Raw genomic sequence first — 18,820 nt, 5'->3', positions numbered from 1 at the left:
CTTGAATACTTTGAGGAGAGCCTATTCCTGTTTGAAATGAAGTCTTTTTGAGGTGAATATATCTTTTTCCCATTATACGTCCTATCATCCTGAAAAAATAGGATAAATCACCAAAAATCATTTATGCTCAGAAGTAAATACCTTTGCGGTCTAGTGCTGCATCGTATCAATTAAGAAATAGGGAAGAGAAGTGCTTCTGATGTGTAGGATGCTGAACTGAGCGCTGGCTCTGCTCCTGCATGCTGCAGGACTTTGTGGATGCAGGGCTCTGCCTCCTACCGCTCCTGTACACTGTGGCCCTCGTCATGTTTGGGGCCCACAGCTATTGCTATAAGATTTTGAAAATCGGACACTGAAAGTCCTCAAACACAGGATGAAAGAAGATTATGTCAGTAAGACCTGCTATTTAAGCTGCATGTTGTCTCCCTCCTTAAAACTGCCCAACTAATCTGTCTTTTTTGGCCACTTGTTTTTTTTGCCCCTTCTGAAGATGTATCTTCCTTGACATGTAATGGCCATAGCCTACCATTAAGCAAAGCAAGGTAACCCAGTCACTCATCTCACCTGCGTAAAAGACAGGAACATCAGGTAGCACATGGATGAGCTAGAATCAGAAGACCAGATATTTATTTGTAAATTTATTTTGTTCTCTCTTAGAAATCGAAGCAATTAGTCAAGAGAGAAAATAGAAATATTACAGTTTGTGAAAAGTGTCAGCATTTCCAATGGAAAACTTGTTTCTTAGGCATAGTGCAAGTAGGCGAGAAAATCTCATTTCATACGGTTTGTCACTCTCCGGTTAAGTCTTAGTTTTCCCTGTTTTCGCTGTCTGCTTCTCCATCCCTTTCTCCCCCGTCGGCCCTCACAGTTCCCAGGTTGTGCTTTAAGCAACAGTACCACTCCGGAAAGGCTACTGTGCGCATTCACGAATACACATTTCAAAACCAACCACAACATTTGCTCTTACTTTTTGACCTCACTGTCAGCTGAGGGGAAACGGTCAGGAACAACAGCGGACGAGAGAAACACGACACACGCAGGTTTTCCCGCAGCCTTTAGYCCCTTCCCCATTCCAACCCTACCGAGAGCGCCTGCGCCCCGAACACAACGCGGGGATCCCCRGCGGGCCCGGAGCCCGGCTCCCGCCGCCGGCCCGGCCAGGGACCAGCGGTCAGTCGCCRCGGGGCTCCCGGGCCAAGGGCAGCGCTGGGCACCGCAGCCCAGCCCTTCTCGCCAGCAGAGAGAAAGGCAGGGGCAGTTTCCAGCCAGGGCTCCTCCGCGCCGATTAGCTGCCTGCAGTAATTTCAGCTGAAATGAGAGCTTTCTGCAAGCAGTCAAGCGCTCGGAACCAGAAATGAACATCAGATGCATCTTGAGCCTTTTTTTCTTTCTTTTTAACACTTCAGCATCACTCAAAGAACATATTTTTGATCTAGGTTTGATCTTTGATTGAAATCAGATAAGTCTGGGCTTAGAAGACAGAGCAGTGTGTTAGCTTGCATTTGAAAAATGCACTCATTTATCATAAAACCGTTCAAACACTCCAGCATGCAAAACTACATCACCGAACAGATAGTTTTCACTATAAATGAAAAACAAACAAAAAACCCCACTATATTCGGTAGTAGTTTGCTTCCTCCTGTTTACTTTCTCCTGCCTTTTTAGAGCGAGTTTTAGAGAATTCTAAGAAATAAGGTTTTAAGATCAGTGGCTTCCAGCAAGCCACTGTGACAATACTCATTCAAATCAAAAGCAGCTCCTCCAGTTTAAAAAGTAAATACTGTATTTTGCCTTCCAATAACATGTACCTCAGGTAGACCTGCCACAGCACACTGCCACTTGTAATTTGACTCTGCACAATACACTGCTTTGTTAACTTGCCTAACAACCCAAATGGAAGCAGTGTTATCTACAAACTAGCCTCTTAAATTTAGCCAGCAAAAGACTATTTCTGATTAGCAGCAGATCAATTTTGTGTTCTTAGTAATTTGCAGAGGTTTCTCAGACAGCTCTGTTCTCCTCTGAAGACCAAAGTACACTTCACCCAGAAGTAATTTTGGCCACTTAAATTAAACCATAGCAGCTKTAAGCCTTTTTGCCTATCTCTCGACAACTAGAGTAAAAGTAAGCACAGAAATTCTTTGGAGTTCTATAAAGATCCTGCACGAGTGAACCAGATAACAACTCTTTAGCTATTGGATTAATAGATTGTGAAAAGCCTAGCTCTAAAATTCAGCACAAGCATTTTTAATGGTCTATAGACAAGTGAATGATGAGCTGATTTTTATTAAGTTTCACACAAAGGTGAATTAGTGTCTTTCACTATGGCAACAGCAATAAAAGCATACAGAATGATTCCTAAAGGTCCTGGTTGTCTGGGGAAATTGGTTGACATTCTGCAAGCCTATTCAACCAGGAAAGGATTTTATTGTGTGTACTTCCCCCGGGTTGATTGCTCAAATCATATGCTTTATTCCAGTCAGTCCTCTATCCAGGAATGGGTCAAGAAAAGATAGGAAAAAGAGATTTCATCCTGTCCCCAAAAATGGAGGATTTATGAACAGAAATCATCCTGCTAAAATGAGGGGAAAGGACATGCTCAGTTGCTACTTGCTCAGGCTGTAGGGGGGGGGAAAGGACAGGAAAAACACCAGGACAAAGCCATGTTGAGGCTTCCCACTAGTTCAGTCAGAGATTAAGTTTCGCTTCACCACCTAATTCTGTGAACTGCATACCCAGAGATACGAGATGCCTGATGTAGGGACAAATTACAGCTTATGAACAGCAGTTATACTCTGTGCCAACCAAAAATCCAGCACATCATCAGTGTTTTATCGGTGTCTTCTATATTTTTTTCTCAGTAGATTAACAATATGGTGTCTTTCCCTTACAAAGTCAATATTATTTTTTATTGACCATTGTGTTCATCTAAAGATCCCATTAACCAGTAAGTTGGTTAATGATACCACAATATATAGAAAGAGGATTCTAATTTACACATGTAGGGAATGAAGAAGGAATAAAACACGAGAGACTTGAATATACAGGCTAGTGAATGTTACGCTGTTTCTGAGGCAGGTTGCTATATTATGTCTTTGCCTTCATTGGTGAGCCTTGTACCTTTTGTCTACTTGACAAAATATAGTTGTATTTGCTCTACTTTCAGTTCGTATACTTCATTAATTTGAATGGAGGTTTTAAAACCTTGCATGAGCCCATCATGTATTTCAGTTGTCCTCTGCCTAATCCAAGCTGTTGAATTCTTCCCTGTTGACTTCGGTAGGCTTTGGGTCTGGTTAGGCCCACAGGCCTACATTCCTCATCCGCTCCCACAGTCCTAATGGGGAKATAATTTTTTTCCTGCAGTCACAGGGAGGACCTTTGGAGGTCAGCTGGTCCAGCCCCCTAGTATCCAACATTTCCTTTCAGCTGTCTATTTTTTAAATTTGTCAAAACTCTCTTGTAATTTGTCCATGGACTTATCTGTCATTGATAAAGGCACTGCTCAATGGATTTTTATTCTTCCACAGCACTAAATAGTAGTTCTTCTTTCCTATAATCACTTATCTGAAGAAATCAGAGTTCTTGTAGAGTGATTAAATACCATCCCTCCCTGTTTTACAGAAGGAAGGACAGTGACTTGGATTAAGTCTTGTGATTGGCAAATTCACCTTGTCAAGGCTTCTGCCCCATGTGTTAGTGATATGCCCAGCCAGGCAGCACTGTGCACAGGACTAGGACAGAATCATGGCAGTGCTAGCTCTGTAGAGCCTTTATAACCACAGGAGACCGAAAACCACTTCATCAAAACGTACACAAAGAGGAACAGTACGGAGTGACTAAAGGAGGAGGAAGAAACTATCAGGAGTGTTCTAGGTCACAGCCCTAGGGCACTAATCAATAAAAATAAAAAGTACTCTCCTCCTTACTTTCTGCCCTTTCTCCCCCTCCTCTGGAAATATTTTATACCTTTTAATTTTATTTCTTCTGGAATTGATAGAAGCTGAGGAGAAAGGCATTGACTTTCTTGGTTACTTTTTATTTACTGAAATGCACTGGATACTGCCCAGCTCTCTTAGCTCCAACTTCATTTTGTTGTTACCTTAATTGAAATTCTTCCAGACTGTTTGAAAAATGAATTGTTAAGTGGCCCAGAGTCACTTGTTCTTTCTACAGTGCTATCAATAGAACATGCACTTAAAGTTCAGATCTCTCAAATACAAGGAAAAAACTTTCAGAATAGCAGCTGCACACTGTGTATGTGCTATGTTTATGGAAAGAGTAAACATGAAATACAAGCACATTTGGTTTTAATTCACTTTGACTGACCCAGGGAGTCCTCCCCAGAGAGAATAGTCAGGTCAGCCCATAAATTTTCAAGCAAGTGTGCATGATTTTAGCTGCCCGTCTGCTATTAAAAGGCCAGAAAGTTGTGCAGCTAAGGATTTCTGAGCGGGCATGCCATAAAGACACCAATAGAAACTGGCATATTTGTGGACTATTTCACAGAAAGGCCAGCCGTTGTACTGCGACGTACCACGGCTCAGATCAACAGAACATCTAAAATCCTGCGTCAGTAGAAATACCTCGCATTACAGGAGGTGAGATTCAGACTCAGATATAACACATTGAATAATATCTTACTCTGTAAGGAGCCTCACCGAAGCCAACAGATGAAGTCATAGACTTCATCATCATAGATATTACTCAACACAGCTATCACAGCTATCACAACCCATGATTACAGGTTCTGGGATAATGTTGCCTCTTCTTCCTTCCACTCAATTTTTAGACAAGTTAAGGAATTTTCCCACAGAGAAGTAACCTTTCATTTTATCTTAGTTCTTTATAGTAAAATAAATGTAAAAAATCCTGAAACAGGTGCCAAAATGTGGTCCATTAATTACAGATAAAATATCGTMAATCTCAGAGTCCTTCATAGCAATCTACATTGCTGGACCAACACTATGATGGCCCAGATTTTATGGAATCCACTTTCACAAAACATTTGTCATGTGCTTAGCCTTAAGCATCTGTTTATGTGGTCTACTGAGTCCAGCTCATGCAATACAACTGTTCCCCAGAAGCAGTGTCTTTATCAATGGAGCTATGCTAATTTACACAAGCTGGTGTTACCACTATATAATAGGGATGTGTGATGCTCTTCTATTTAGCTTAGTTCTGGCTTCGTTTTCATTGACACTTCACTCTTCACTGACATGCAGACTAACATATTTGGCCTGTCTTTAAGGCAACAATAGACATCAGACAGAAAAAAAAAAAAAAAAAAAAAAAAAAAAAAAAAAAAAGGAGGATAGAAATGCACGATGCCGCCCCTCATGCAGTTAGATAACTTGGGTTCTGATTTACTGCCACTATCATGATTTCACAACACTAATAGCCAATATTTTTCTTTTGTTGTACTTGGGGTGGGGTTTTTTTGTCTTTCTGTCAACARTGTTGACAGTTCTGGTGTTACTTTAAAAGATGCTTAAGCAACATCTAATTCAGATCTCTTACATAACTTTGAAATCTTAAAAACCTAAAATCACTTTTAATAGAGATATAGCTGAAAGCACAAAAGGATAGTCCCCGATGTACAGATGTACATCAGTTTAGTTTAATTCTCCAAACTCAAGCCAAAAACAAGAGTTTCATCATGTGACAACATCTTGAATTAATTGAGTTATGGGCAATCTTCATTCTTTTTGTGTACTCTGAAAGGTAGGAAACACAGATGCTGTCTGTTTCARCTGTCAAACTAGTTTCCTGATGGTAGCAATCATGTCTGCTACAGACTGGTGATTTAGCAAATATTGTGAATGCAAAGTTGGAACATGTGTGCAAAATATTCCAAACTATAAACATGAGAATCTTTAGAAGCTCCTTGAAGGAGTCTGCCATCATTATAAGAAGAGCTATAACTACTCTGGCCAGTTTGTTGAAGGGTATCAGGAAGGCTTTKGTATTTCAGTTATGAGCACAAACACTGTCAAAGCCTCATTGCCCAGAACAGGAGGCCCTCACTTAGAACTCCAGACAACCAATCAAGAAGTTGGAGCATAAAAAGCTAGTCTTCCATTTTTCTTGGTTCACATCAGCAGCAACACKTATACTGCAAGTAAGAGAAATCTCAGACCCTGCATCTAATGGCCAGATACCATCCTTCCATACACACCTGTGCAAGTGAAATTTCTGAGAAGTATGACAAGCATGAGATGTTTATGGGCCAGATGATACAACGTGACTATTCCAAGTGTACAGAAGAGGAAGGGACAAGAGCATCTGTGAAAACTTTCAGAAAAGGGATGCAATCAGAAGAAACACTAAGTAATTCCAAAGGCCAATTCAGCTTATGATTATCCTACTAAGTGCATAAAGTCAGAGGCTATTGAATTCAAACAAACTATTGAGCATACAAATTCATCTTTAACTTCAACCTTCTAAGAAAGATAAGTGTTTACAGCTTTTGATGTAAACTTTTTTTTTTTGTACATAGTGTGTCTTGATCCAGAYGATGTTAATCTCCAGTAAAAATAGGATGCATAGACAAATATTTGTGGCCTTTGTAGTACCATTAGCTGGTTCAGGAGATTCTAAACCTGATTTGATTTACTATAAGATATGCTAATGAACAATGATATAGAAATATTTGAAATGGATTCCAGAAGTTGATATAAGAACTGAAAAACTTCTTTCATGTCATCTCAAAATTTAATAAAATGTTTAATTTTGATACAATCCAATTGTTACTACACAGAACTAGCCATGTAGTAAGTAGTAAGCAGGAGTTCAAAGGAGGACAGCCTGCTGGCTTTTAGAATCACTGTCATTTCTGCTCAATGTAGAATGAGAAAGAATGCTTCCAAAATCTGTTCAGAAAAAATTCCAGCCTAGCTAAAGGCTTGTGGCRAGAGATCTCTACCGCCTTCTGCAATGTCAAAGACAGCTCCAGACAGAAGAGTAAGAGAAGGAAACCTAAGTCCCAAAGTTCTCAGCAGATACAGCAGCCAAGGATGTGTCTTGTTTCTTGACTCAATGTGTAAGGATTGGAGCATTTTCAAGAGTGAACAAGTTTGAGCTTTAATGTGTTGAGGGAGTCTTCCCATATTCAAGGCATGAGAAAGCAAAGCTGTCTTCTTTTAGCAAGGAGAACATTTCTTAAATCCAGAAAATCTTGCCGTGATACTTTCTTCCTTATTTTTGAAGTATTAATTGAGGGATATAATTCATCTGGAGTGTGGTCACAGTGTAATACTGCAAAGTATATTTTATACATCTGATTTTCCTGAACTTACTTTTGAAAAAATTGGAGTCATTTCTAGAGGCCTCGATATCTACTTGAAAGCAAGAAACCATTCTGCACTCAGATGTCTGAATTTTTACAGTAAGTCACCTGCCACACAGTCACAGAAAGTAAAAGCAATTCAAAACAATGGGATATTGTGAGACTATCAAAGTACTTTGAAGTGCCAGCAAAATGAAAAATTAAGGTGCCCATAGGGAGAGCCATGATATTGTAGAGCTGTAGCTCCAAGGCGCTTTGGATCAATGTACAACGTGTTGTTCATGGGACTTACTGAAACAATTACAGCTGTCCTGTTGATTACCTCTGTTTTCTATCATAAATCAATAGATTATTAACTGTAAATGTCAATGTGGGCTTTCTTTCCTGCCTAACAGGTCATTCTGCAAGGTAATAATGAACACACATACCTTTTAAATAATTGCCTACATATAAATGTATCTATTTCTAAAGATCATACAGAGTTAAAAGAGGCTCATATGGTGAGAACCCAAGCAAACAAAAAAACACCCGAGGACACTGAAAAGACATGAAAGGAGATGTGAATGCAAAAAATGACACATTAAATTCAAAATCTTCACGCATAAAGAATGCTTCCCTATTTATACAAGGGAAGTATATTTTGACAGCTTCTGTTAGGAGAGTTCATCCGTATCAGGAATATTCACTCTTGCTTTTGGCAAGTAACATTTCTATATTTCAGTGTTCTGCCTTTTCCCATCATAGAAATAATCTTTTTTACAATATAAGACCTTAAATAAAAGAAAAATACAAATTTAATATATTAAAAGCAGAACAAAATGAAAGGTACATATCCTCAATTTCATTGTACTGCATAGGGATTCCTGGAATCTCTCTTCAGTTAAATAGGTCCATGAATGTAAGTTTTAATGGGCCACCAGCTGAAGAAAGTACCAATTCAGAGTGAAGAGTGCCAGTTATGGAGTGATGCATGACATCCAGGGACGCTGAAGCTGCTTCTATATGAATGAGGTGGAGAACTGAAGTAACTAAAGACTACACAGCACATAAGTAAAATTGCATTATTATTAGCCCCAGTGGCTTTGCTGCCATTTTCCACTTGGTGTAGCAACATTTTATTTACGCAAATGCCCCCTTGAAATTCCAGCTGAATACAGGCGTATTTCTCACTTCTTGCCTTAAACTGTTGAATGGTTTTGTCAGACTGCTGCCGTGTCTGTCATTTTAGCTAAGATGGCAGAGTCTTTTTTACAACTTGGTCAGACTGCTAATGTATTTCTGTCTGAAATGCTCTGATATCTTATAATAATAAAAGAAGGTATAGAAATACTACTGTCCCGCAATGCTGTGAAACATTCCCATTTCTCATGATAGTAATGAATGCCTCTCCATAAAGGTACTTTTTGGAGATGGAGGCGATAAACTTTTTAATTATACAAACAGAACTAAGGGTGATAATAAAAATAAACAGTAACCAGCAATCCAAATGTGCTGATTTGAAAGGCCTGCAAGGGAGAAGTCCTGCCTCCTAAAGGCTAGGATGTGCCTTCAAGCATCCATAGCCTTTCGAGAAGAGCCACAATGACTGTAGCAGTACTGCCAAAAGCAGCCTCTGAACTCCAGCCCCTTCGCATTTTTTGTCTTGTTCCTGGAAAGCAGTAATTCACTTCTGGTCACATAAATGACTATCCCTGCACTAGCTCTGCTAAGTCGGGAGTAGGAGGTAGAGGAGATGCAGATCTGCCTCTGAGTATTCCTTAACTGCTCATGCAAGAGACGTGAAGAGAGTGTAAACACCTTTTGCTTATTGTAAACACCTATTTGCACCAGGGTACAATGTCCTAGTAGCTTTGCACGGAAATGCCCAGGAGATTCTTTTTGTACCTACTGTCACACAAATTCCAACTTCATTTTATGAAGAACAATCATCTTATGTAGAAAGAAAAAAGCCTCTCAATGGAAATCACACTTGCAGATTATGAACTTTAACATGTTTCAGCCCTGATTGATCTCATAACAGATCAGCTCCTGAATTTGCAAAAGGTTCCTTAGTCTTTTATCTTACTGACCTCMCTGGTAAGTTTGCAAATGAGTCTGTAGTGCTAATTTTGATGTGGGCTTCAGCTATCATGCCAGTTTATGTAGGCAAAGTGAACACCATGAGAAAGTAAAGCTAAGTCCAGTCTTTAAAATTTAGAAATCCTCCTAATGTAGTCCTCAATTCTACTTTTATGCACCCTTCTCTACATTACTGCATGAAAGGTGGCTTAGAGATGAGTATTAACAAAAAATCTGGAATTTTATGGACTGCATTTAGGGATACATGCGGCATATCCCACAGCGAAACCTCTTCAAGGCTTTTGGGCACTAGAATGCTATTTGTATGATAAGTAATAAATAATTTAAAATTTTTAAGCTTGTTTTTTAAACTGATCTGCTTTTGATTGGTTTCATCTTAAGTATTAGAGGGGCAAATATTACACTCACAAAACAAATGGGTAACCATGCCATTGACAATAAAGGAAAGCATTGCAATCTCTTTACCTCTGGGTTTTCTATGTTAATAGAAATTTTATTTGGACAACATTTTATGCCTCTTCTGCGAAAGAAATTTTGACTTCAAAACAACTTCGGTTAAAAAAAGAGATCTAGATAGGAACAAAGCAGGAAAATAATACAAATTTGTTTTGGCTTTCACCTTCAATGCATTAGAAACCTTGCAAAAACCTCAAGTAACAATGAAGATTTTAGTGAAGGTATGAACTAAGCACTGACCCTTTCTGAAAAATACACATTAGATTTAAAAGATCATTTGGCTGGTGAAAAGAGAGAGTCTTACCAAGAAAATTGTCGATCTACAAGTTACTGAAAATGCAACTGCTCAGTTAATTGTTGATGACTGCAATACATGCATCTTTTTTGATGCAAGCATTAAAAGATATAAGCACACTTTATTCATTTTTGGAGACAGTATTTTCCCCCGAGATGCACTGATTTAGCTGTTGGTACCCCACATAGAAAATATAGAGCAGTAATTAAAAAGAATGAAATGAACAGTAGACTAAGAATATGAAACTTTTTTAAGGCTCTTACTGAATGCAGTTTGATAGAAATTTGTTAATGAAGCTAAAATATAAAACGGAATAGCAGAAGTTACTCAATTTGAGTAACCTCAAGAATATTTCAAGATAGGTAATTCTCTACCTAGGAGCTGGTCCCTCCTTGAAATGCTCCACAGTGCTTAATTTCAGTAACATATTAGCAGTATAACTAATCTAATAAACCTCAAGCTAAAAAATCTAGAATATTTGTCTTGAAATAGTTTTTAATCCTTATTTCTAATAAATATGTGCTTCATTCAACTAATGAATTATAGAGCTTTGTCACCTGASAATGATTTTTTTCATGACGTGCCACAATTAGAGCAGAGCAAAAAAAAAATTTTTATCACAGAATGAGATGCTGATAGAAAATGCAGATAATTTCGATATTCAGACAACAGCTAACAGTGGTACTATGAACTACACAAGCTGGAACCTGCCCTCTGGTGGCTGCAAATTCATAATAATTAATGAGAGAAAAAATAGTATGTTTGCTGGTATAGTAAGGTTGAGTTTTTTACCACATTTTACTGAAGTATAGTAAATAAACAGAAAATATAGATCTATGTTAAATAAAAGATTCAGTTAGAATAGTGACAATTATTTTGAAAAAGTAAGCTTTATTTACTGATGTCAAACACTTGAATAATTATTCCTTTTGATTATCGGGGCATCATTTAAAATATGAGGACCAATGGGAGAATATATGAGTGCGTGCAATAAAATATTTAGAAAACATGGCTATTTGGGGAGATGGAAGTAAATGGGTTGGCTTAGACTAGAAAAAGGAAATGGCAGATAGAATAACAATCTTCTAAAATGTTTAGAGCTGTTGCAAAGAGGAACCTAAGTGATTGTTCTTCACATTCACTAGGGTAGGACAAAACCAATAAGGTTTATTTGAAACAAATGCACAAAGATTAGACATTGCGTATTACAACTTCTTAATTATAAAGAACACTATAACTGCAAAGTTACTTTAAGGAACTCAGGGAACTTCCTTCACTAGAGATTTCCTTAAAAACAATTAGATTAACATCTGTTATGGATGGTTTACATGCACTTCCCCTGCCTCAGCATGGAGAGCAGAAGACAGGGGAGAAGCAACAAAGGACTCTTTGGAGTCCAATCCAGCATATGCTTTTCTGCTTCTACATAGGCATAGAATGAGAACTTCAAAAGAATTCATGCAATTTCATTCCTTAACTCAAGCTCTCTGCTTTAAACACTGACCTGCTTTTTTCCCTTAATATTTTGCAATGCTTTATTGATGTTTCATGGACAATAGCAATCAAAAGCTACAGAGAAAGTGAAATAAATGAAGTATGATACACTTATTTTGAAATCTAACAGACTAAATAAACTAAAATTTGCCTTTTATGAAGTACAGATGTTGCAAACTGACTGTCCCTGTGAGCTCTCCTCTCTTCTCACTAAACAGACTTTCTAACACTTTCTTTTGTCTTGATACCAACCTCTTGACAGGACTTTTGGCAGGCATATGTATTATGTGTTAAAAGTAAAGTGAAAATAATTGATGGAAAGCACAAATGTCAGATGGGAACAGTTATAACAAGTTTGTATTATAAACTCAAGCATCAAAACAATAAAAAAAAAGAAAGATCTTGAGCTATTAGGTCAATGTTCATTACTCAATTTATCTAAGGAGATCAATAAGAACTACTGGTTTCAGAGTTGAGACTTTCACATTAATGGTAATATAGCAATATATTAAATATTAACATAATATTAATTATAGAAATATATTGCTAATATTAATATTTACTCTAATATTAAATTTATGCTAGATAACATTTATAATTTTTATATAATCATTTCATGTATTTACTTTCATATATATGCTAATACTCTTGGGAAACAAAACTTGCAAGCTGACCTTTAAATATGCTATAAAGTACATATAGTGGATTAAGGCAGGGAATATTTATTTATTTATGAATCTATGGATCACAAATACCTCCTGGACACTATGTTTAGCAGCAGCATGAGTTATTACTGTCTGCATCCTGTAAACAATGTATTTTGGCTTCTACATCATACATTAACATTTTCTTGTGCATTAGCTTAATGCTTATGCAGTTCTGCTCATGACATCTTCAGTTTAATAAGTGTTTGTGCACTTGGGCACTTATTCACCATGCTTTTTTTTAAAAGAAAACTCATATAGAATAGGTAGCTTATGATAATTAAATCACCTGGTTAGCAGCTGCTGCCACTGTAATTACACGGCCTTATTTATACTATTTGTTTTCCGCAGTGCATTTTATTTATCTAGTAACAGTGAGGTAACCTGCCCCACTACTGAAAGCAAACCACATGGCTCCTTACCTGTTACCTCATCTTGGAACTGCAGCCACCTTCGGGTCTTCTCTTTGCCAGACTTGTGTTTTCTCTCCAGCCATCTTCCTCCACCGCTTCTCAGGCTTGACTGTGGAACACAGCTAACGACTCTAACCTCCTAAGGATAACCAAAGACAGGGCTTGGAAAAAATCTCCATCACTTCAGCTGATTTGAAAAAGCCAGACTACATTCCCACTTGCCAAATAATCTGGCTTTGTATGTTCAGTATGTGACATTATAAGCAAGAGGCTCTGAAGATGCAACTTTATAAACATATTGGATATGGTATCTGTCTACGATGCTTCAGGAAACACTGAAGACTTCCCTGAAACGTGGTGGAGCGACGATCTCTGTCTGAAGTATTGTTTACATCCTTTCAAGTGCACAGTGTTTGCTGGGYGGGGGGATGAGGAGGAAGAGAAGGAAAGACTGACGGAGAGTCTTTAATACATGATTGAAGGATTATCTGGGATGACCAGAATAACAGTGAATTGGGAAATACATGTCTAAGGGAGTGCATACTCAGGTTGATAATTTCCAAAAATCACCTCGCATCATTACAACAAAATTTCAGAAAGTGTTGCCTGAAAGAACAACAGAATCGAGAAAAACAAACATCCTCAGGAAATCTGATCTGACAGAAGCCTTGTAACAACTTGCGCACTGGATCACTGTAAGCCTTGGTACACAAAGCTGTGAGCCACTGTGGCACTGGCATTTGACAGAAGTCTCATTCAGGAATCCAGAATTAGCTGGGATTCTGCCCCATTCAGTAGGAAAACAAATCAATGTTTGGTTTGGTTTGCTTTGTGGAGAAGAAAATACAATCCAGACTGCATTGCCTTTTGGACTCCTTATTTCTGAGAAAGCAAAATTTCAACTAACTGGAAATGGTATAGTCTAATTACAAAAAATAGCTACCCTTACGTCCTTAACTATCTGTTAATCTGACTAGCTGTAACTGAAACTTAGTTTTAAAATAGAGGCATACATTTCTGAATGCCTTTTAATTACTGCTGTTCTTTGACTTTTCTGGTTTTGCAGTTCAACTGGACACTGTACAAATTAATTATCCTGGTAGTTCAGCAAAAGTAAGAAAGAAGCTGATAGACTCAGAGCTAATAATAATTATTTATAATAATTCAGAGAGACTGGAAGTAACTTTATTTTCTATTCTTACACAGGCCTGCTGAAAAGCAATTACAAACTCCACATGCGAGTTCTTTTGCATTTACTGAAATTTGTTGATGCTGGAAATGAACAAGCTCCCCATTTATTTCCAATTAAAACAAAGCATGGTATTTTTTAGCAACGATAACAGCTCTGCATTTTCTTACCACCTTTTTATGCTCATTTAGCAACAAATAATACAACAAGGCAACTTCATTTGGGGGGAGTAATTCTCACAAACTAGTCAAACTAAAAAAAACCCTTGGCAAAACTTACAGAAGATCATCCTCAGGACTCTATTCCATTTTTAAAATAAGGATATAGTAATCAGTCCTTAAAAATACTGCACTAACTTTCTTCTAAAATATCACTAAAAAAGAGAGTCAGATCTCAGCATTTTAGATCAAATGAGCAAACCCAATTGATTCCTTCTTTCAATTTAGGAGGCTGGGATTTGACTCAATATTTTAAATTTGAGTTCAACAAAAATCAGGAGGCCACTCTGTGGCAGTTACTGCGGTTTCAGTGCAGATCTGAAAATGAAAGCACCATTTCAGAATTCACAGGAAATGGTCATCTGCCATTTAGTTGTCACCCTAACGACAACTTCAAGCTGCATTCAATTTTCAGTTTTTATACATATCTCACTCTAACTCTAGGCCCTGAAAGTTCCCCAAGAAGAGAAACAGCACATCAGAAAAAGTCTAATGAATGTGCGGAAGGCATATCAGTAGCAACCACTAGGCACAAAGCAAGGAATTCTTCTGAACTCTCCGCGTTAGCCAAAGTCTCTCCCTTGGAATTTAACAGCAATTGTATCTATTAATTTCAACAGGAGCACAGCAAGACAATCATTAAACAGTTCTGATAATTTTCAAGACTGTGAAAGTCATAGAGGAATTCTTCTGTGCTCTTTAACTAATTTTATATGATATTAGAGGGTTCCCTCATGTGTTTTGTTTTTAAGCTATATGGACAACATTGCTCTTCAACACTCTACATAGGCAGAAAATGTTATACTTTTTGACATTTCATTGAGTGGAGAGAGTATTTCTCTCCCTTTCCTCCCCACTCCCAACAGGAGTAAAAATGTTCACAAATAGCATCTAGTGTTTCTCCTGTGACAATAGATTGAGATAAAACATGGACAAACTAAGTATTACAGCATACAGTAATTTCTGTGTTTTAAACAATGGATCAACACATACCAGATATAATGCTGACAAAAATAATCAATTTTGTTGCACAGGAATAGATCGGTGCAACAAATCTYAATGAACACCAAAAAAATTTTAACAATTACATTGAACCTCTGTCAACAATACTACAATGATCAAACTGACATAAAAAAAAGGTTAGATCTGCAATGCACTTGAATATCAAATTCTTACTCTCATTCCACATAAAAATCAATGATTAATATTAAAAATACTGGCCAAGTGTTTAAAATGAAATCAAGGGCAGGAGATGTAAACCTCAAAGATTAAAGTCAAATCTGAATTCTTTCTAGAGAGAAAAAAAAAAAAAAAAAAAGAACACTTTACACATTCTCTAGCAGGAATTATTTTCTTCACAGGCTAACAGGAAAATTCTAGTTGATACAGGGTAAATACAAGTCCATGTTATCCAAGAAGATAAGCAAATTATCAATGCAGTGGGATTGTTATGATATTGTAATATATAACTGAAATATAACAGAGTATATTTCCCCAAATTCCTAAAAGTTGTATAACTTGATATTGACACAAAAACTATTAACGATAACATTCAATTATAAAATAAAGTGCTTTGATAAAGCATCGCAACTTTCTGTGTTTCCAACAGTAGAAATACTTAGTAAAAATATTATTAAAAATTTTAACCTGTGAGTACTGCAACATAAATGAAAAAGTCACTAAAACTCCAGCTGTAAGATATGCAAGTTTCCTGATAGAATGCTGCAGAAAAAATGCAATGTAAAACAGCAATGGTACCTCATGTTATTTTGGAGCATATTTCTTAAATGTGTACTAAAGACCTGCAGGATAAACCTCTCAAAACCTGTTTCACATTAATGATGTGCATTACAATATCTGGATTTTTTTCAGGCAAAGGATAAGACTGGTATCAAAAAAAAAAAAAAAAAAATCTGTGCCACTTGGCTGTATGTCTTTGGTAAATTGGTAAATTAATAGTGCAACTATTCTGTTTCATTTCTAAAGGAGAAAGTTTTCCAAAGCAGTGCATCCCCCACCACTGAGAATCTACTATGAATTTCTACATTCACTAGGATCTCAGACACTAACCTACTATTTCAAACAAATGAAGAATGTGTTGTGTAAAGTAATATTTCTTCCTATTTTTAAATATACTATTGAAGCAGAATTAAACAATTCCAAATTCCACATTAGAAGGTAACTGAACATTTCAGTTTTCTTGCAATAGTTCAGAAGCATACAAATCTGAGCATAAATTTTATGGCAGTTTTTAATAATTGATATCCAAGGTGCTACCTAAAAAACATTCGTAATTAAAGTATTGTTAGCTGAGATATAGTTAACCTTTGTCTCTATAAAAAAAGACAACTGTTTTTCATTTTGCTTAGATGCTTAGCATTATTCAAAATGCAAGGAAAGGCTATAACTACTTAATTAAAATATATTGCAAGCATGTTTATCCAAGCTTATATTGCTAAAGCCTTACTGTATTGTCAGAACTTTTAATGGAGTTTGCCTTTAAATAAAGTACCATGTATTCACACAAACCTATATATTGATCTGTATTTTTTACTGTTATTTTAATCAGCATACTAACACACAACTATATTACATAACATCCAGTGGCAGTACAATAAACTGTGGGGTCACTGAAGTGCCCTTTAATGATTTTTCAACTTCTAAACAACAACATTCTTTCTGAACAGGCCTGTCCGACCAAACTTGCGTATTGCTGAACACTGGCTTCATCACTTGGCCCCTTCCTTTTTTTCTTATATACGCTGTAAGGCATGATGGTTCTCTTGTGGAGTACTCTAACTCTGCCCAGTTCCTTAATGTGACCTTCATCAACTGCAAAAAGAATTAGAGAAAAAAATAATTAGTTAAATATATTGTCATTGTGATCTTAATTTATGCAACTAAGTTCAAYATGCATACTGAAAACTGCCTGAAGTAACAAAGCCAATTTACAGATGAATATTGTGAAAAGCAGAGCTGATAAACAGATTGTTTTTCTTGAATTATGGTTGGAAATAAATCCTAAGTTGCAAAGCATGCATGATGGGCTAGAGGGAAATCATACGTCACCCATTTCTGATGGTGATATATAGCGTTTCTGAAAGTACTTCTACTATTTTATTTTAAAATGTTTTCATTTAATGCTCACTACAGTCCCATACCAGAAATAAAACTGTATCTGGGAAATAATTTCAAATACAACTGTCTAGAAAAGACTTCCTATAGTTGCCATATTGCATTGAATAACTATGCCATTTGCAAAACTATCAGCACAGAACGCCCTCCTTCCCTGATTGTGAAAAGTATCTAAAATACAGCAAGAATCCTCCTCACTTTTTGCCTTAGATAAGCATAGGCCAATAAACTCAGACTTAAGTTCCCCTTTCCCAGCCCCCAACCTTTTCTCCTCATACACTTGTTTCTGAATTTCTGTAGTAGAATGAGGCTAAACACTTACTTACTCCAAGTCTGATCCTCTAGCTCTGCAGACCACTGAATAGGGTTTGTAGGGCAAGCACTAGCTGGGTGGGCCTGACAATTCCCTCCTTAAGCTTTCAAAGATACATGCACCATAGCCAAATCTTATTAACCTAACCTATGGAAGCTTTGTGACTTAAAACTAGAATTATATACATAAGAGCACTATTGAATAAGTTAAAACTTCCCTTATTTGTACAAATCCAACTGATGCTGCTATTGCAGAATATTAATTTTATATAGCTGCTGCGCATCAGAAAAACTGGCTCTAGACCCCTAGAAAACTCTCTAAAGAAAGCGAGTCAACAAGCCACATGCTTGAGGCAATTGCAGGATAAATTGATAGAATTATTACAAAATACAGGTAAAAAGTTTTAGAATTTTTGAACTTTAGATTTTAATAGTCACGAAGGTAAGAGTTAACTAAAACACAGAAGCTGAAATAGGACTTTGAAAGTTGAAGTATATACTTTCAAATTACGAGAGAGAGAAGAGATGCTTACTAGAATGCCAGCATCTGGGACATAAGCTCAGGGGTGGGGGTTGGCATGAGGAGACTATTCTGACTGGAAAGACAGTATGGGTAAGTATAAATGTTCAGCTTTATACACTGTATCAGTCTCTATCCTACATTGAAATATATGTTCATGTGCTTGTTTCATTTAAGTCGTAATATTTCAGGCTCCCTCAACTGAATCTGAACRGTATCCATTCTATCCTTTTTCCCACTTAAACACCTGTAATGAAATCCCATTCTGATTCATCAGCTGACTCAAAATCAAACCAACTGCTGTGGAAAACCAAATAATAGCTACATCCTGGGCAAAAATAGTTTTTAACCACAAGAGGGTAAAAAAAAAAAATAGAACTTTTCCAACAAGCTTTGCAAATGGCATTAGATCCATGACGTGTGATCAGCTCTGGCAAGTGAACTGGTCACAAAGTCCTGTCTTGTCCTGTTTTACATACCTGAAGTGTACTAAAGACTGAAAAAATTAGTTGACTTATTTTTCCTGTAGTCTTAATAAGTAATCTTTGGATTTGTCACAGATRAGTAATGAAGAACAAAAGGATGAGATAGCCTGTGTCTGGGAGAATATGAAGARCTTTGTTAGATAAATCTCCGTTTAAATGTAGCCCTTACTATGGAAAAGTTAAGGCTTTTTTTTGGCTTTCTTTATGCATTGTAAGGACAAAGTCGGTCATT

General features: G+C 36.9%; 1 protein-coding gene across 6 annotated transcripts in view; it reads right to left on the bottom strand.

Moving 5' to 3' along the window:
* Positions 1-13,892: 13,892 nt before the first annotated feature.
* The window catches only part of ATE1 (arginyltransferase 1), an 86,671-nt gene continuing 81,743 nt past the window's right edge, over positions 13,893-18,820 (bottom strand). For all 6 annotated transcript variants that reach the window (XM_085305258.1, XM_085305257.1, XM_085305260.1 and 3 more), the window contains one exon: positions 13,893-16,968. In XM_085305258.1, coding sequence (XP_085161384.1) covers positions 16,790-16,968 — 179 coding nt within the window. In that variant the 3' untranslated portion in view covers positions 13,893-16,789. The remainder of the gene's footprint in view (positions 16,969-18,820) is intronic.

This window comes from Rhea americana, unplaced genomic scaffold (assembly GCF_003343005.1).
Source record: "Rhea americana isolate MKP2758 unplaced genomic scaffold, rheAme1 scaffold_218, whole genome shotgun sequence".
In the NCBI taxonomy this organism is placed as follows: Eukaryota; Metazoa; Chordata; class Aves; order Rheiformes; family Rheidae; genus Rhea; species Rhea americana.
This window is presented reverse-complemented; position numbering and strand designations above follow the sequence as displayed.